The sequence below is a fragment of the Macrobrachium nipponense genome, chromosome 9, assembly GCF_015104395.2.
Source record: "Macrobrachium nipponense isolate FS-2020 chromosome 9, ASM1510439v2, whole genome shotgun sequence".
NCBI classification, from domain to species: Eukaryota; Metazoa; Arthropoda; class Malacostraca; order Decapoda; family Palaemonidae; genus Macrobrachium; species Macrobrachium nipponense.
Window position 1 is genome coordinate 6,926,258 of NC_061110.1, and position 20,469 is coordinate 6,946,726.

At 43.6% G+C, this 20,469-nt stretch overlaps 1 protein-coding gene across 3 annotated transcripts in view; it reads right to left on the minus strand.

Moving 5' to 3' along the window:
• The window catches only part of LOC135217868 (mothers against decapentaplegic homolog 4-like), a 106,087-nt gene that overhangs the window by 16,308 nt on the left and 69,310 nt on the right, over positions 1-20,469 (minus strand). For 2 of the 3 annotated variants that reach the window (XM_064253890.1, XM_064253889.1), the window contains exon 6: positions 6,140-6,175. The exons of the other annotated variant lie outside the window; for it this stretch is intronic. In XM_064253890.1, coding sequence (XP_064109960.1) covers positions 6,140-6,175 — 36 coding nt within the window. The remainder of the gene's footprint in view (positions 1-6,139; positions 6,176-20,469) is intronic. 3 annotated transcript variants of the gene reach the window in all.

Below are 20,469 nucleotides of genomic sequence, written 5' to 3' on the forward strand. Positions count from 1 at the left end.
AAGGGGTATTCAAATACGGTGTCCGAAGACACGTAGAAACGCCTCTGTCGCAGTAGAGGAGGTGAAGTAGCTTGTTCGACCGGCCAGAACTGAGAGCGCCTTCTTGTCCGGAGACGAGAGACTACCTGGTTCAACACAGTCGGCAAGCTCCGATCGCGGCAGACCCACCGTCGATTTGGGTTCCCTCTCGGGCCCCAAAACGACTCGAGCCGAGACGTGGCTCTGCTGGTGGGAGCGGCGATCCTTCCCCGAGGTCGTTGTGCTGACGAATCAGCGCCATAACCTCGGCAAAGTTCCTCTGGATCTCGGAAGTCACAGCATCTTGCAGAGTAGGACCGTTAAGCCCTTCGAACAAGAGCATATTCCGAAAACCTTCCTCCTAAGAAGGGGGAACAGCGACAGCCCTCTCGGTCTTCTCCATCCACTTGCGCATACGTCCTGGCCGGTCCAAGAACCGTGCCTGGCACGTAGGGCGTCGTGGTGGGATCATGAGGGGCGCACCCCTCACGATCACTCCTCAATACCTCGCTCCTCCCGGTGTAACCCGAGGAGGTTGAAGGTAGGGGAGAGGCAGACCTGACGCTCCCTCCTCGCTCGCTGGCAGAACCAGCAGGCTTGGAGGGCTGCAGGCGATCGTCAACGCCGCGGTGGCGATCGAGCTGCAGGCCTGGTCGAACCGTCTCGCTGTGGAGAACGGCTGGACTGAGCACAGCGGCCCCGATCTCGAGTGTCAGAAGAGCTGGTGCTGGTTGCCGTACCCGATCGCTCTCTGTGAGAGCGACGGTCAGGCGACCTGCAGGCTCCACTGTCACAGTGAGACCGGTGCTTGTCCTCACGGCACGTCACGTCGCTGGTTCCAGCCGTGGCTGGCACCGGCGAACGGGAGGACCTCTTCCCAGCCTCAGCCCGTGGCCGGTCGTGGACCGTCACGTCCCCGGGTAGCCAGCTGGTCGCCGCGAGAGCGAGAGCTGGTCTGGTGAGAGTCGCGTGAGCGGCTGTCACCAGTCTTCCGCCCCGTGCCGTGAACCTGACGCTGAGCGGACTCAGAGGTCTGGTTCCTGGCTGCACGGTCGCTGGTAGGCGACCGTACACTCGGTACCTCCCGCGAACGAGAGGTCGAGACGGACCCTGATGCAGTGGCAGAACCACTGACACCAGGCGAGGAAGTACCGGTGTTAGCCGGTACCCCTGTGGTCCCCGTAGTCTTCTTCCTTGCGGAAGAAGAGACGGGCCCCGCTCCCAAAGGAGCAGGAGGACCAGCGGAAGGAACCCTCCCGTCCCACCGAGGTGAGACGGGTCCCGAGAAACTCCCGAGGGAGACTTCTTAGGAGGGAGGAGGCAACCTTCTTCTTCCTCGGCTGTGAAGCCTTAGAAGTCGAAGGGGAAGAGGCGGCAGCCGACGACGATGAAGATGAAGACGACGACGACGACACCTTCCTCCTCTTCTTCGTCAGCTTCCTCAGGACAGACGTAAGATCTGCTATCCAGGGCGGAGCCGGGGCTGCTGTAGCCGAAGCCACAGGGCCCGGACGCACCTGTACAGACAGACCAAAGTCTGGGGTAGTACCACCACGAACAGGGACGACGTCAGCAGGTATGGGCATCTCAGGAACAGGCAGGCACAGCCAGCACAGCATCGGTACGGACAGCCAGCGCAGCAACGGCAGGGACAGCCAGCGCAGCAACGGCAGGGACAGCCAGCGCAGCAACTGCATGGACAGTCAACCCAGAATCGGCAGGTACGGCAGGCAGCACCGGAAACACAGGAAGTGGAGCAGGAGCCAGCAACATCCTGGTACCGGCGGCAGGTCCAGGGGCGAGCTCTAGGGCAGCGGAAGTGTGGTCGCGGCAGCGCGGCAACCACGAGCGGCGGCGGCACGCCCCCCTCTCGGTACGGCGAACGGCACTTCACAGCGGCTGTAGGCAAGACTGTTACCACGTGAGGCGAGTACACCAGGTGAGGAGGGACGTCGTCACCTGGAGCGTGGTCACCACTCCATGGGTGACCGCAGTAGGCCCAGACATAGAACCGCAGCCCTGGACACTAGCACGCCCTGCAAATGGAAGGACGCCCATACCTCACCAAGGTCCACCCTCGTGGCAGTAGCACCTGCGGAAATAACAGTAGTAGCGATTAGTGGGGGGGAAGTCCCCCCTCGCGCGGGGGGGTGAGCCCTCTCCGAACGAGTGGAAGACCCCGAATACAATTGTACATCGGGCACCGAGCGCCCTCCCCCGCGCTCGACGGATCGGGCGAGGAGAAGAACGCAGATAACCTCCCCCCCCCCCCCCCCCCCCCCCACCCCCCCCCCCCCCCCCCCCACCCCCCCCCCCCCCCCCCCCCAGGGGAAGAGCCATCTGTGGGAGCAGAGCGGGGGGGGGGGGGGGGGGGGGGGTGGGGGGGGGGGGGGGGTTGGTTCTCGTTCCCCACCCCCGCACAGCACCCATGTACCCAACAATAATAATAAGAGCCCGAGAGCAATCGTGCCCTCGGCCCGAATGCAAGGGCATAAGGATCAATTCCCTGACTGAGCGGAACTTGAACCAAAAAAAAATATTGATGCAATCAATAATAAAAGGAATAAAATGAAAAAGAATCTTGCATTACGATTCACTTCACAATGAATAAGGGCTCGGCGGAGAGAGCCATTTGCGCCCTCGGTACCGAGCGCAAGGGTAAAGGATCCATTCCCGATTATGAATGGAAACCTTGATCCATAATGAATTGATGCAATCAAAATATATATGAAAATGAAAAAGAATACTGCGCTTGCGATTTCACTTCATACAAATAAAATGGGGAAGGATCAATTCCCGGGAAATAGCGGAAACATTGATCCAAGTAAACAATGCAATCTCAATAAAATATGAAAATGAAAAAGAACTGCACTTGCGATTTCACTTCATTCAAATAAAAAGGGTAAAGGATCAATTTCCGGGTAAGCTCGGAAACTGATCCAAAATGAGTATTGCTACAATCAAAATAATATATATGAAAATGAAAAAGAATACTGTACTTGCGATTCCACTTCCATACAGAATAAGTTTTCGTGCCGAGCGCATTCGCTCGGCAACGAGCATACAGTCAAAAAAACATTATATGGAAATGAAAAGAGCACTTACTTACGATTTTCATCTACACATTTCCAACCAAAATATACGCTCGGAGCGAGCGCTCTCCCGCCCTCGGCACCGAGCATACACAATACGAGGATCATTTCTGGGAAAATGAATTCCCGCACTTACGCCCTTCAGTCCCAGCACTCGGGTAATCGGAGGGCGTGGTGAAACCAAGATCCTTCAATTCACAATTGAATTCAATGGAAATAAATATGAAATGATTGTACTTACAATTCAGTTTCACTAGATAAATAGAAAAAGAAAAACACAACCATGCGAAAGCAACGACGATGAAGCGGGCAGAGAGCGATGATATACGTCCACACGCCAGCAGGCCGAAAGCAAAAGTGGTTTGTTTACCTCCCAGTCGCGCGCGCGCGCCTGTCGGACAAGCAGTTAACTACCGAACCCCTTGTTCGAAAGCTTACGACCTATCCAGCTGCCGCTAGTACCTTCCTATTGTAAAAGGACCGAAGGTTTGTATGCCGTGTCGGAACAACACATAATTTCTAATCCTACAAAATAAGTACAATATTTTTGCATTTCTACACAGTAAACAAGAAAATAGTAATATACAAGAAATGTAACTACAGTTTCTTCTGTCCTTCCAAGGGACATTACAGAAGAACTACACTACACACATCCAAGGAAAATAAACTAAGCATAAACTACAAACATTTCTCTACCATAAAATCATCATCATAAGACATTCCCTATGTCAGCTTCTGCCTTTATGGGTTTAGACAAGAAATTATTCCACCCCATTGTCTTATGTCTTGTGCAATGAACTCATGTTATATCCAAGTCTTTATCTATCCACTTTCTCATGATTACCTAGGTCTTCTTAAAGGCCTTAGTGGTGCTACTTCTGACCATACTGTTACTCACCCCTTCTTATTACATGTACAACCTTTGACATCTAAATAATTTTTCTTCCAGCCACTGGATAAGACATTTCTCCAACAATTCCTCATTCGCAATATGATTTTTCCAGAGTAATCTTGACAAAAAACTTAGATATCCCATTGGCAGACCTTTCCAAAATTGCCATCCTCCTTGTCAGTTTCTGTTGCATAAGGCAGTACAGGCCTCTGTACCTATCATTAGTCTACTCTTCCTCAATGAAACATAATCATTTACTACCAGTGAAAATTCACTACCCCTGCTTCAGCAAAGTCCACAGTAACAAAAATGCTCTGTATATCTAAGACCTACCCATATATCACACCAGGGTTCTCAGCTGGCCCCTTTTCTCAATGTGCAGACGAAAAAGAGAAACTATTAAGAATAGCAAAGAGGGTGTATATTAGGAAAGATGTGGAAAGGGCTATGTATATAAATGATTAAAATGTAGAGAAAAAAGGATACTAGAGCAATGAAAGCAATATTTAGAATATATGAATGAAGAAAATGAGCCGAAAGAAGTTGGCATAAAATGACCTAAGAAAAGCAGCAGAAGAGATGGCCATTGATGAGCCGCAAGAATAAGTAACAACAACCACATAAAAGAAGCGACAAGATTATGATTGGTATAAGAACCTTATAGTAAGATTATGGTAGGAGCACAGTGGGGAGATCTTACTTCAAATGAGGGGTTACCAGAGAATTATAGCACCCAAAGGCTTGAAAAATGACAGACCTCAAATACTGAGGTTGTTTGGACAAGTTATGAGAGGGGATGAGAAACAGTTGTCATAAAAGCCGACACGAAAAGCAACAACACTAAGAACAATAAGAAGGCCAAGAAAATTAAGGAAAAGGGAAACGGATGAAGACCTAGACCTAGGCCTAAGCCGAGTTCAAGCAGAAAGTGCATGACACAAGACAATGTGAAGAAATCACCTTATGCCCTATGTTAACAAATTAAAAAGCTGACACGAAACATTTACGATGATAGTGATTTTCCTTGCTGTCTTATGTGTAGAGAATACACCTGACTATTCAAAGAGTGGGCAGAGGGAATGCATCGTACATAGAGTCAAGAGTCCTACATCAGACTTGCTGTGAAGTCTGAGATAGGCCCTATTTCTTATAGTAACAATGTTTCATTGGGTGTGGCTGGTACCTTGGCAAACATACTGATCAAACTCTACCACAGAACAACAACTCTAAATTACAAAAAGTCTGCGGTACAAAATCAATCTGGTATAGCAATAATCAAAGCCAGATAGAAGGGATCAGGTCAGTCTAAACTATCAAGACAATTCTTTATTACCGCTTCATTCACAGTCCACAAAGGATTTGCTGGAAAACATACCCCTTCATGGATATCATTTCTTTTTAAAAAACCATTCATCCATTTCCTTAGCTCTTACATTTCCTTATACATTATAAACATCCTACTCTTTTACTGCACATTATAAAAACCATAGCACTAACAATTTCCATTGTCCCATTTATCAATTCTCGTTAAACCTAACTACTCAACACATTTTATTTTTATTAAGTAAAAAAATTCAATCTACTCTACATTATGACTAAAGTTCACTAATATCCTTACTGCCCTGAACCTCAAAAAGCTTTCATTACTAAATTAAGGTTATCTATACCAATTTGTTGGAACTGTGAAAGCTTTACATCATTACTTTAACCAACTCTGACCCTCCCTCATTCTTTGTTGCACTTATATAATTCTTTAGCTTCTTAAATCCTGTCATACTCTTCAAAGACCAGCTGAATCTATAGCCACTGCTGGTTTCTGTTAAACAACTCTAAGCATGCAGTTCCTTAACCTTTGACATTAAAAAAAAGTCACAGGTTCTTCATTCTAAACTTGTGGTAATTCTAAAAAAGCTACATGATTGGAATTATTTCCATTCTTCATACTTATCATCATGGCATCATCACACTACTGTACCAAGACTTACATCATTGCCGAAAAGAAAACACATATAAATGGCTATTAGCAAATACTAACTACAATCTCTACTTGGATACATAAGGCTTACAGAAACCATTTGCAATACATAAGAATAAGGACAAAAAAAGAGACATCCTCTGCATGTAATCATCATCCCACCTGAGGGGAGGCTGGACTAGCTTGGGGTCCCGCAGGCTGTTAAATAACATCTGGTAAATAATCAAGACATGCAACGGTGCAGTTTAAAAATCAGTCAATAATTCTATCAATGTCTTACTCACAGCAGCTTATCAACCAATTGCCTAAACCAGTTGTGCTTTCTACAGAATATTGCTTTGAAAACAAAGAAATGTGTAAATAATGTATTTTAAACATCTACACATGAACTTTCTTTAACCAATAATGAGCTTTATTTCAAAAGCACACAACTGCATTGTGTCATATTGATTTACTGCTTCTGAACTTGGTAATCTTGAAAAATTATAAATGGGCAAGTTACTTATATCTTACTAGTACCTGCTCACTGTTGATCATGAGTGGTATGAAAGCCCAGTTGGTTACAATTAAATGAGAAAAAGAGTGAAACGTCATGTAAAACTGTGGTTTGTATTTATAATATATACATCTATCTTTACACAAAACTAATGCATTTATTCCAAGTTAGACTGACACCTCCAACTACCAGAGTTACAGAACTTGAGCAACAGACATACTGTGATGGACAGAGGCCAGATAAGTTCTATCATGAACAAGTTACTTCAGTAAGTCAATAATCCTACTCAAAAACACTTCAAGTGTGTTGGTAATTATTTTTTTACAAAAAAAAAAAAAAAAAAAAAATTCTGCACCAGAACTCTTTTAGTAGTCACATGACAAAGTGAATTTATAGTTCAAAAGACTAGGAACATCCTTAGGGTAATTGGCAACTCATACATGTGACATGACGATAACAGATCAATAATGAACTTCAAAACTTGAAAAACCACACAAATTGGAAAACAATTATATTTTAGACAACCACATACAGTTTTGGAGCATCGTGCACCCTCTTCAGTGTGGAAACACTAAAACTTAGCTGTTTTTACAATATATTTGTCCTCTGGTTTGTGGTTTAATTAAAAATAAGTGACATGTTTACCCCTGACCCTTATTTTCATGCATGAAACACTCATAAAACTGAGCTGTAATGGCACATAATGATATGTGTCTTTGCTTATACGTATTAAATATATAAGCAAAGACATATCAGTATGTGCCATTAGCCAGCCGGCTAATGCCATTTCTTAAGGACAGGACTTTGATATTCATACCACTTGATAAGGTGACTTGGGACATCTCTAAACCACATATGTTTTTTGCTTCTGACCTTCGGTTTTGTGACGCCAAGGCGATTTATCCCAAAAATAACCATTTTTCAAATTCTATCTCTTCCCTTGATATTTAATATTAAGACTTGGAATTACTACCATATATAGACCTGAGGTTGACCTCCAATCAAATGAGGAGGTTTTTTTCTAAAAGTAATTTTTTTTGCTAGATATGAATTTGTCATTATGGTAAAAAAATAAACCCTATAAATCAAGAAAGAAAAATTTATAAAAAGACGAAACAAAAATTGGAAAAAAGGGCTTAGTATTTGATTGTTCTATAATGTCTTTCTGAGTTATATACCAAATTTCAGTGCTATGGCTTTAAAACTAAGTGAGAAGACAGATTTTGAAGGTCAATAAGTATAGTTTTGAGATACAGGCATTCAAAGTTTTCCTTTGTATTTTTATAATGACAATGTTAATAAATAATGATTATTATGAATGCATATTTCTGTTTAGGGTATTAATAAACCAAAACTATGTTATTTATCATAATTTAATTATAAATGATGACCCCTTTGCTCATATATCGTAGTCTGGGGCACTGCATCAGGGCATGATGAAATTCTTGCCAAAACAGATTAACAGACGTAAAACCAAGAGAATGTCAGATGTGAAACTCGAACAAGTATTCTCTTTTTACAAAGACAATGTTAATAAATCATGATTATTATGAATTTCATATTCCTTTTTGGGTATTAATAAACCAATGTTATTTATCATAAATGAAGATCCCTTTGCTCAAAGACCTAGCCTGGGGTACTGCATGACGTGTGCGTCAGGCAAGACGGGGGCGTTCCTAACTACGCACCCCTCCCTCTCTCTCTCTTCACTAACTACGCTAAAATCGCATATATTAAGATATTCTGTAATCATATTAGAGCAAATTTTCTTTGTCTGTATGTTAGCGAGATGTTTTGCTAGTCTTTTCCTCATTGGCATGATGAAATTCTTGCCGAAACAAAGATAAATATACGTAAAAGCAAGCGAATGTCAGAGGTGAAACTCAAACGTGTCCACTACAAGAGGTATCTCCTTGCACTGGGATGTGGTAAACTGACTAAGTTCCCTCCTGCCACCTCATGGAATCTCTACAGATGCCATTGCTCACAATTTCTTTGACAATACGTAATTATAAAAATTTACGATAACAGAAGAAATATTGCATTTTCTTGTACAGATCAATGTTTTTGGCTTATTGAGTTGCGTTTACTAATTACCCTGTAACTACGAAAGTAAAAGGAATTTTGACGAAATATTTTGTATACGTATTCTCCACTGCCAAACGAAGCTCCATGAATTTTTTCATGACTCCATTTTTTGCTCTATACCCCCATATACAGTGGAACCTCGACATACAAAAGTCCCTACTTACGAAAAATCCAAGTTACAAAAGCAAAGACGAAGATTTTTTTGCTTCTGTATACGAAAATAATTCAGGGTGCGAAAGGGTAAAGTTCGAGATTCGCCCAGACCGACGAGAACAATTTTAAAACTCGTGCGCCACCAACTGAGTTGACTCGCCACCATCCTCCCGCTCTCCCTTTGGTTCCTGATGCTAGTCACCATTGTAAGATCCTGCTCTCCTATTGGTCAGCATCTGTCCAATCATGCCTCTATGTAAAAGCATTTTTGACCACTTTTTGCAGTAGCGTTATCGTAAACACTGGAATTAGTTCGTTCACATATATTTCGTTTGTTAACGAGAATTCGTGTTAGTGATTTCGCTTTCGTTGTACTGTAAGTTATTAGCCATGGGTCCCAAGAATGCTGAAGTTCACGAAAAGAAGAGGATGCTTTCTATGGAGAACGAAGATGGAGATAATCAAGAAGTGTTAATGTTTTCTGCCATTTGTTAATGTGTTTCGTAAAGTTTAGTGTTAATGTTTTCTGCCATTTTTTAATGCGTTTCGTAAAGTTAAGTGTTCATGTTTTCTGCCATTTGTCCTCCTCCTTTGTCGCCCACTTTCGGAGATCGCCTCACTCAAAAGGTAGGGTTTCACATTTTACTACATACATGTATGTACGTACAGTATTTCTTGTACCATGTACACTAATACACTTTATTTACAGGTACGTACTACAATAAAGGTTATGTTAGGTATTGAATGGTCCAAATTATTGTAAAACGTAGTTCAAGATACGAAAAAATCAGGTTACGAAGGCCGCTTCGTAACGGATTAATTTCGTATCCTGAGGCACTAATGTATAAGGGTTCCGGCCGACCCCCTTAAACACCTAGATTAAGTTTCTGAAGTAGAGGCAATGTGCCAGTCTTCATCAAATCCATGGTCACGATTGTTCGGGTTCTGCCAACAGAGCTACAATCATGACTTTTCAGGCAATATGGCTTAAAGCATTAGAAATTCATCAAAATCACAAACAGACTGTGATCAGAAAGGAGATTATCTGCTTTCAATACAGAATAGTACAACATTATTCTCCATGGCAAACTTTCAGAGAGAAATCTGGTACCTAAACCCCTGCAAAGCGACAGCTTTGATCCACAAATGTTGAAGGAACTTAGTATGAAGAACCAAATAAACGATTCTCTCTCTGAAATTAAATGAGTCCTCATCCAAATCTTAGTTATGAACTTGTAATTTTTTCTAAATTGCATTTCCTAAATAAATGAAGTACAGTATTCTTAACCTCTTTGAGATTCCAGTGATGTCAACCATCTGAAAAATTTCCATCTTTCTTATGAATTTTTCACACCCAACAACTTTCCACCTTGCCATATACTATTGCCACAATACCATGCATGAGACAAGGCTTCATGATGACTTAGTCCAAAACATACTTGCGCTAAAAAATTCCAGGTCTAGGGACTAGGAATTCTGTTTCAATTCTAAAACCTTTCCAAAAGTTCCCAGAAAATAAGGTTTTGACATTACAATACTCACTATCAAAAGAAAATGTTCATTAGGGACAAACAGAACCAAGTCACAGCTCTCGGTACTAAAACCAAATAAACCTAAATTCTGGCAAAAGGTGGAGTGCTGTGTGATCTTTCAAAAACAGTAAGAGTCAGCATCCGAGCTAATTTTGCAACAAGGAAGTCTTTAACTGTCAAGTAAATAGCCACTATGCACAAGTTGATTACATCATTACACAATCAAAGGTTTGCATTTGAGGACTCAAAAATTTTTCAATTAGGACAATTTACTGGGTAAATCACAAATCAATCTGTATGGAACTGTCAACTTTACACCAGTTACCTCTGATTGAGCACGCAAAGCAACAAAATTAATTCCACAAAAAAATGATATTGTTATTGTACAATAGTTTCATACATACTTACCTGGCAGATATATACTTAGCTATAGACTCCGTCGTCCCCGATAGAAATTCGAATTTCGCGGCACACGCTACAGGTAGGTAGGTCAGGTGATCTACCGGCCTGCCGCTGGGTGGCAGGAATAGGAACTATTACCTTCTAAGGACAGATTTTTCTCTTCCACCTGTCTCCTGAGGGGAGGCTGGGTGGGCCATTCAATCGTATATATCTGCCAGGTAAGTATGTATGAAACTTTATTGTACAATAACAATATCATTTTCATACATTCAACTTCCCTGTCAGATATATACTTAGCTGATTGGCACCTTTGGCGGTGGGTAAGAGACAGCTAATTACTGATTAGACAGGTAAACAACATACGTTGTAGGTAATAGATAAATAAAACCTTGGTTCCTATGTGTTTAGACGAAGGGTTGACTTCCTAGCTATTGCTAGTAGTCTGCTTCGTCTCAAGAGCCTCAGTGAGGATGTGACCTATGGCTAAGAGTTCTTGTAGATCTGTCAATGGGGTCTTATCCACTTACTCGACAGAATCTAATGGTCATTTGTCAATGGGGTCTTATCCACTTACATGACAATACACCTATGCCTAGGGGCATAATTAAGAGCACAACACCGATCCCGATCAACCTGATCCTAACACGAGGGTTTGTGCTTAGTTTTTTGAAAAGAGCTATCCCCCAAACTCCCCTTTAAACTCTTTAAACAAACAACCAAAAAAAAAAAACCACTATGTTAACATAAAAATTAACTCACTTAGTAAGGATCAGTGTCGGCTCCCTATCCCAGCAACGTATCCGTAGACACGTAAAACCAAGAGAGAAGGAATTCTCTCAGTAGGTCATAACTTGAATCTCCTTCGTGCAAAGGGAAGTCAACACAGAGTTGCATCTCCCTTAAGTTACAGCTAATATATCCTTCACGACATATTGTTATGTAAACGAACAGAATTCATAAAAGCTCGCACTTCAAGCGCTTTTAATTCTCAGCTGTTTGAAGGAATCATCAAGGTCATTCATGAAGTGCTTTTAGCGATCACACTTATTTCAAAGAAGACCAGGGCTTCCTTTGAAATGGATCTTTTCTGGATGAAGCCTAGAGCCTGGCTTGCGCCTGGGTGGCGCCTCGAGTCTGGTTGGAGCCTCGAGCCTGGCTGGAGCCTCGAGCCTGGCTGGCGCCTCGCGCCTGCCCGACACTTTGTTGGCCGCCTAGCTCCTGGAAGGCGCTTTTTGCCTGACTCATGGCTGGCGCCTCGCGCCTGGAAGTAGCTTCGCGCCTGGCTCCAGACTGGCACTATTTGGCGTCTGGCCCTGGCTGACGTCCTCTCCACTTGCTGGAGCTTCGAGCTTGGTAGAGTCCCGAGGATGTCTGGCGATGCCCACATCAGACACTCTTATCTGTCCGACTTGTTCGCCTCCAGCGCATCTGCGCTAGGTTGGAGGCCCCCTCTTTCTCTTCATCAGACAATGACAGTGTTCCTTGAAACTGTCTGCCTCTGGCGTTTTTACGCCTGTTTTGGCATTTGGCGCCTGGTTGGCGCTACATTGTCCGAAAGTCCTGAAACTCCACAATGGTTTATCAGGAGATTGGAGAAGGGTGGAAGAAATTCTTCCACTTTGAGCTTCTGGCCTCTCCGGCAAGGGAAGGTGATTGTAGTAAACTACATCCATTAGACGATAGGACATCTAACAGTACGAGAGATAAGTCTTTTCCTCCGAGGAGGATCCTTCTTGAATCCTTCCGTTGCTAACGAGATCTCTTCTTACTTGCTGATGAAGTTCCTCGTTGCAGAATCTTCCCTATCCTTGTCCGAAGGAAGGGAAGGGGCTTGGAAGTCGAAGGAGACTCCGAGCTGAAATTGGGAGGACTCCTGATTTCTAGCTCTTTACTGTATCTCTCTGAATACCTTCTGGGAAGCATTTCGAAACCCTCATCGCATCCCAAAGACTTTGTAGGCAAAAACGTTTAAACCATCTCTTCTTATGTAGGTGAAAACGTAAGTACCCTGCCTGGGCAACGAAACTTCTATCTGAAATCGTTGAGTCAGGAATAGAGGGTTTTAGTTCTCTTGCCAGACATACTATGCTGGCAAGAACTCATTGCCGAGTCTCCATTAAATCTGATGCGAGATTCCAATGCACAAAAAATTCACCTGTCTTCTTGGTAGTTAAGGGCCAAGAGAAAACAAAGAATTCCCTCATAAAATTTCTCAAAGAAGTTTGATGAGGAGCAGTTCCATCTTGTCGGAACACGGAATCTGAAGCCACAAAAGATCCCATTCGAAGTACATGATATCCTACTCTTGTCGTATTGAGGTATCGTATCAGATCCCGAAGATCTTAATCCTCTGCTATCTCTAATTCTCCTTGTATAGACAGAGTATAGCCTTTTACTGTGCTCTTCGATAGCAGATATATATAAAGTTGATTCTTCCCTCTGAAAAGGAAGAAAAAACCTATATGTGGTTCACAGAGGTATCGGAAGAGGACAGTTTCCTCTTCCATCAAACACGATCTGCAGAAATTCTATGTCCTGGCTATGACTATTGTCATTACCACCTTTAAAAATCCTCTCATTCATGTCCACTTCTGGTCAGTCTGCACGAAGACTGACTCAGAGTGGAGAGGTTGTTAAGGTCCATTTGTAATAGATGCTTATAGAATATTCAGACAGTCTTGGAAAAGACTTCCAAAACATGCTGTGAGAAAGGAACTTGGGACCCTCTGTTGAATCCAAACCTCTAAGGCCAAAATGAGGCCTAAAGTATTATCCTCTCTTTCTTTGACGGCCTTTATCTTAAATTCTGTAAAGCATTTATATTTAGGGGGGAAAAAAAAAAACTAAAGTTTATTCCCCTTTCTATAAATAAAGATGGTGTATATTGCTACTTCTCTTGGTTCAAGGAAAAGGAAGCAGTCTACAGGAAGCCTGTTCGTCTTCTACCTTGCTAAGAGATCTATGAAGAAGACTTTCCGTAGGTTCTCACAACTCTTTGCAATAAATGTTAGACATATGATAACAGTTATTATCGTTGATTGAGAAGGTTCTCACGAACATGCAAAATCTTGCATCGAACTTCTTTTTCCAAATAGGTTCTCTTTGTTAACGCGAACAGGAGCGAAAAAAGAGATTCTCAATGCTCTTTGCGATATGAGAGAGTCGTGGAATTGGCCTAAGTGATTAAATGGGTAACGAAATCAGGAACGAATCTTGCCGTTACCGAGCGTGCTGTCTGAGAGGCTACTGGACTCTTATGTTAATAACTCGCTAAAACGAGAAAATATCTTGGCTGGTGCTCTTGGCTCATTGCGCCAGGTTGGCGCTTCAGACCGGCGCTTTCTTCTAATACTCTTTATGTTATGTGCCAGAACATCTGTGCCTTTATGGTACCCGACATCCTTACACATGTTAATTTCCGTTCTTAGTAGGAAAAAAAACTCTTATATACGTAGTATATTCTATTCAGGGAAACCATTTCTGCCACGAAGAGAATGTTTCCCATTCCACTCATCCATCTTCTCTTGAGCAATATCTGATTCTAAAAAGGTTGTGTGCGTTTCTCGAAAGACTTGACCATACCGTAGTCTTAAAGTGAATTCTCTACTACATCCATCTTCTCACTAAGCATGTATTCTAATAAGCCATGCTTTCGTAAGCATGAGCATTATATAATATAATGTTCTGCTGTGTTAGAATCCTTTAATAATGTTCCCTACGGTAAACAGCATTGAAAGGTTATAATATCTTTCTTATTGAAAGCTTCTTAGCAAAAGGCAGACAATATTTTATTTATGTTAGCTTAACTATCCCCTCCATTCGAGACTAAGTCCATGATTGTAGGGGGAATATACGGTTAACCATTCGATCCCGTTGGAGAGAGATGCAACCGACTGCTAATGACCGAGACCTGGATGGTACTGTATTGGCCTTACGCTTACAATGACAGCCCGGCCGTCTCGCTCGCTGCCTGGCTGCATTCATTGTGAGTTGCCAGTTACTTCATTTAATGAAGGAATATAATAAAATTATTCCCGAGCCTAAGGAAGCTCTCAATAATGCCAATTTAAGCCAAACACCTTTGTTAAATATCGAAGCTGAGTAGGTATTGTCGTAACAAACTTTTTAAGCGACGTCTCCTTACCAGGAACACAAAATCCTGTAAGGATATAGATAATTTCGTAGCGAACCACAAAGGCAACTATGGTATGCGTATATGACTTGTCATTCAGCAGTCGTATGCAGCAAGTCTTCCTTCTACATTCTTTCCTCTCCGATGCGGAGAGAGAATGGAAATTTTGCCCCCTCCGTTCTTTTCGTCAATAAACACGAATTAGCATTAGTCGAAAGAGATCGCAATGAAAAACTCTCGGATCGAAGAGAATCCCTCAAATTTTTATTCTCTTGGAGATAAGGCCGTATTCTGCGCCTCTATTGTCTGGAAGAGCCTCTAATCAATGAATGAGAGCTCGTACGAACCTTGTTCAATTTGCAAACGATTGCCACTCTTTCTGTAAATGGTTGGTTGCATTATTTTAGGAGGAAGATTTTAATATCGTCTTATTAGTAATGAACTAATTTTTTTCAATAAAAAAGGTCGCTAAGGTCTTATAAACTGAGAGACCTGCTCCCTTATTGGCTTCCAATTCCGATCTATCTTCCATTTCCTGTCCATCAAGTTGGGAGAAGAATGAGCAACCGGAGGAGAGCGCCTCCTTCCGTAAGGTGAAGGGCTTTTAGCAGTACCGATTCTAACCTGACAAGGGCTAAGGCCGCCTGTGCGACATCTTGAGTCCCCGCCAGGAAAAAAAAACCGATCTTGCTCTTGCAAGAAGGGCGACGGCCGCCTGTGCAACAACTCCCGTCCTTATCAGGAGAAATCCTCGAATGTCTTTCACCTTACGCAGAATCAGGATCTAACTCCTTATACGATGAAGATCCTGGTTTATAGCTTCAGGCGCTTAGCGCCTCATCTCAGGCGCTTTGCTCCTCGTTTCAGGCGCTTCAGGCTTTCAGGCGCTTTGCGCCTCATCTGAGGCGCTTCAGAAGCCTTGCGCATCGTTTCAGGCGCTCCAGGCGCTTTGCACCTCATTTCAGGCGCCTCAGGCGCTTTGCACCTCATTTCAGGCGCCTCAGGCGCTTTTAGCCTTGTTTCAGGCTCTTCAAGCGCTCCAGGCGCTTTTCGCCTCGTTTCAGGCGCTCAGGCTCTCCGAGCCTGTTTTCAGGAGCTTCAGGCGATTTGCGACTCCTTTGAGGAGCCTCCGACGTTTTTTTCGCCTCTCTTCAGGCGCTTTGCGCCTCGATTCAGGCTCTTTAGGCGCTTTGAGCTCCATTCAGGTTTCAGGCTCTTTAGAGCGCTTTGAGCCTCAGTTTCAGGCTCTTTAGGCGCTTTGCGCCTCTTCAGGCGCCTCGAGCCTTGTTTCAGGCGTTTCAGGCGCTTCATGTCCGAGGAGCTAGAAGCTTAAAAATTATATATGTATGTTTAATCATTAACCGAGATCCATAATTCATTCGATCAACATATATTCTTTAATATCTAATTCGTTCTTCTCAGAATAGATATATTTTCATATAAATGTACCGATGAGGAATTTGTTGAAATAACTCTTTCAAACCCCATGGGATAGAGCCTCCGTCTATTTGTACGGGGGACGAAAACAGGATAGGGCAATGCCTCTACCGCAACTGTTATCGAAAGATATCTCTCTGAGGTTCCGATATCTACGACGAGATTATCTTGCATCTTCATTGAATCTACGCTGTTGAAACTTTCTTCTCCTTATTCGTCAACACGATAATAATAAGGGGAACACATTACATTAGGACGCCTTTCCAATGGCGAACTTGGCAGTCTGGGACGTTCTACAGAACCTGCCGAGGGGACGCCTGATCGGTGGGGATTCTCTGAAACCCCCCTGCGGTTGTCGACATTCCTTCTCCTCTGGGCTTGTGAGCTTGGAAGAGGTCTAGACCTGGGAGCGAGACAGAGCCGATCAGACGCACCCTCCATTGCAATGGGGAACACTATATTCACTTCTTACCTTTTAAAAGCTTGCATTTGAGCTATCCATTTATCTTCAATTTGCATATATAAATTTGTAGTTTCTGAGGAGTAAGAAGGTGATGAGGATGCAACAACTACTAGTACTGCTAATACTCTAACTGCTCGTTAGCACAAACGATATTAAAAGCTTATAAAGTAAGCGTATCTAGTTATATGCTTTTCTGACTTCCTAAAGTAGGAAATTAGAGTTTAATATTTCCTTAATAAAGTTGTAACCTTTATTACATGTAATAATGAATAAATATGATATTGTCATGTTACAATAAAGTTTTATACATACTTACCTGACAGATATATACTTAGCTATAGACTCCGTCGTCTCCGACAGAATTTCAAATTTCGCGGCACACGCTACAGGTAGGTCAGGTGATCTACCGCCCTGCCCTGGGTGGCAGGACTAGGAACCATCCCCGTTTTCTAATCAGAATTCTTCTCTTCCACCTGTCTCCTGCGGGGAGGCTGGGTGGGCCATTAATCGTATATATCTGTCAGGTAAGTATGTATAAAACTTTATTGTAACATGACAATATCATTTTTATACATTCAACTTCCCTGCCAGATATATACTTAGCTGATTAGCACCCATTGGTGGTGGGTAAGAGACAGCTAACTACTGAAATAGACAGGTAAACAACATATGTTGTAGGTATTAATAAACCTTGGTTCCTACCTTATTAGGCTGAAGACTTCGCGGCTTACTGCCTTGGAGTCTGCTTAGCCTCAAGAGCCTCAGCGAGATAATGATCTATGGCCTAAGAGTTTCTTGTGGGTCTGCCAATGGGGTTCCCCTTATTATCCACTTACTCGGCAGAGCCTAAAGCCTTTGTCATTGGGTGCTATTCCACTAACATGACAATACACCTTGTTCAAGGAGCACAAACCGATCCGATCACCTGATACCTAACATCCATGTTAGTTCCATAAGATTGTAATGGAAGTTATCCCCGAACTCCCCCTTACCAAACAAACCAGAAAACTAGAAACATAAATTACACTTTTTCATTACAAAATATACAAAAAAAAAAAAAAAAAATTTTTGTACTCCCCCTACTTAGTCATACATACCCTTGATCCCCTACCAGCAATGACCACTCTGCTCCCGTGCGACAGTAGTGAGCTTGCTACTAGAAAAACCAAGCCACATATCTGACAAGAGGGTTTATGTACGATAAAAACACAAAATTAAGGATCAGTCTTTGCTCCAAGACCCAGTACTGTATCTGCTGATACAAAAGGACCTAGCGAGAAGCACTTCTCATAGGTCACTCTTACATCCTTCAGATAATGAGATGCAAACACTGAATTGCACCTCCAATATGTAGTCTCAATGATATTCTTTAGAGACATATTCTTTTGGAACGCCAAAGACGTTGCTACTGCCCTCACTTCATGAGTCTTGACCTTTAGAAGACCGAAGGATTCCTCCGAGCAGTTCTTGTGAGCGTCCGTAATAACGCTTCTCACAAGAAAGCCAAGGGCGTTCTTGGACATGAGTCTTTTGGGGTTCTTCACCGCACACCAAAGACCTTGTTGACAAGCTCCCATCTGTCTCTTCCTCTCTAAATAGTATTTAAGAGCTCTCACTGGACAGAGAGATCTCTCTATCTCTCTGCCTACAAGGTTAGATAGGCCTTTTACCTCAAAACTTCTGGGCCAAGGTTTTGATGGGTTTTCGTTCTTTGCCAGAAACATTGTCTGGAAGAACAGATGGCAGCATCTCCTTTAAACCCCACCGTGGAATCCAGAGCGTGTAATTCGCTCGTCCTCTTGCTGTAGCGAGAGCCACTAGGAACAAGCATTTCCTAGTGACGTCGCGGAAGGACGCCAGATGTAAAGGCTCGAATTTATCCGATGAAAGGAATTTCAGGACACGTCTAGATTCCAACTAGGTGTTCTAGGAGTAGCTGCTTTCGAAGTCTCAAAAGATCTAATTAGATCGTGTAGATCTTTGTCGTTAGCAATGTCCAGGCCTCGATTCCTGAATACTGAAGACAGCATGCTTCTGTATCCTTTTATTGTCGAGACAGATAGGTGTGATTCCTCTCTCAGAAAGAGGAGGAAATCGGCAATATTCACTATAGAGGTACTGGAGGAGGACAGCTTCTGACCCTTACACCACCTCCTAAAGACTTCCCACTTTGACTGGTATACTCTTCTCGTCGAAGCTCTGCGGGCTCTAGCGATAGAGCCCGCAGCTTGCGAGAAAAGCCTCTCGCTCTGACAAGTCTTTCGATAGTCGAAAGGCAGTCAGAGCGAGAACCTGGGAGGTTGTGATGAAACCTCTCGAAGTGTGGTGGTGTCTGAGTAGATCGTGTCTGTTTGGAAGCGATCTGGAGAAGTCCACTATCCACTCCAGTACCTCCGTGAACCATTCCTGGGCTGGCCAAAATGGGGCTATGAGTGTCAACTTCGTGCTCTTCGAAGCTACGAACTTCCTGAGCACTTCCCCCAGGATTTTGAACGGGGGAAAGGCGTATGCGTCCACACCCGACCAATCCATGAGAAACGCGTCTATTGCGAAGGCTCTCGGATCTTCCACTAGAGAGCAAAAGATCTCTATTCTTTTGGAGAGGAACGTCGCAAACAGGTCTATGTGAGGTCTCCCCCACAGGGACCAAAGACTTCGACACACTTCTTCGTGTAGAGTCCATTCTGTGGGAAGGACCTGATTTCTCCTGCTCAGCCTGTCCGCTCTCACATTCTTGATCCCTTGAACAAACCTTGTGAGGAGAGTTATGCCTCTTTCTTTTCGTTCCAGGTTAAACAGGTGTCTTGTCAACTGATAGAGGGAGAAAGAGTGCGTGCCTCCTTGCTTGCGTATGTAAGCCAGAGCCGTGGTGTTGTCCGAGTTTATCTGTATCACCCCGTCTCTGACTATCTCTTCGAAGAACTTTAAGGCTAGGTGTATGGCCACAAGTTCCTTGCAATTGATGTGCGGACACCCTGTTCCTTTTGTCCAGGTGCCTGACACCTCCCTTGCTCCTAGCGTCGCTCCCCATCCCGACTCCGAAGCGTCGGTAAATAACAACTTGGTCTGGGTTCTGCAGAGCAAGCGATACGCCTTCGTTCTTTTGAAGCGGAGGGATCCACCACTTCAGATGATCTTTACTTCTTGTGGAAGTTGGAAGATGTCCGAGAGTTGACCCGTCTTCCAACTCCACACCATCTTTGAGGAAAAACTGAAGAGGGCGAAGGTGAAGTCTCCCTAGCGAGAAGAACTTTTCCAATGAGGACAGGGTCCCTAAAAGGCTCAGGAAATCCCTCGCTGAGCTGTTCTTTCTCTCTAAGAAGCTCGAGATTCTCGACAAACCTCGAGCGATTCTTTCTCGCGAAGGATATACCCGAAAACCCCGAGAATCCATCTGAATCCCCAGATAGACCAGTTCTGGCTGGGGATCAGTTGTGACTTCTCGAGGTTGACGAGCAACCCTACGAGAATCTATCATGTTCCTTGTTACTTCTAAGTCCTCCAAGCACTGAATCTTCGACTTGGCCCTGATCAGCCAGTCGTCCAAGTAGAGGGAGATGTTTATCCCCTCAGGTGAAGCCATCTTGCTACATTCGCCATCAGGTTGGTGAATACTTGTGGGGCTGTAGACAGACCGAAGCACAGAGCCCTGAACTGAAAGATCTTGTCTCCTATCACAAAGCGAAGATATTTCTTTGACAAATGGTGAATGGGAACGTGGAAATATGCGTCTTGCAGGTCCAGAGAGACCATCCAATCTCCTGGACGAAGAGCCGACATTACAGAGGC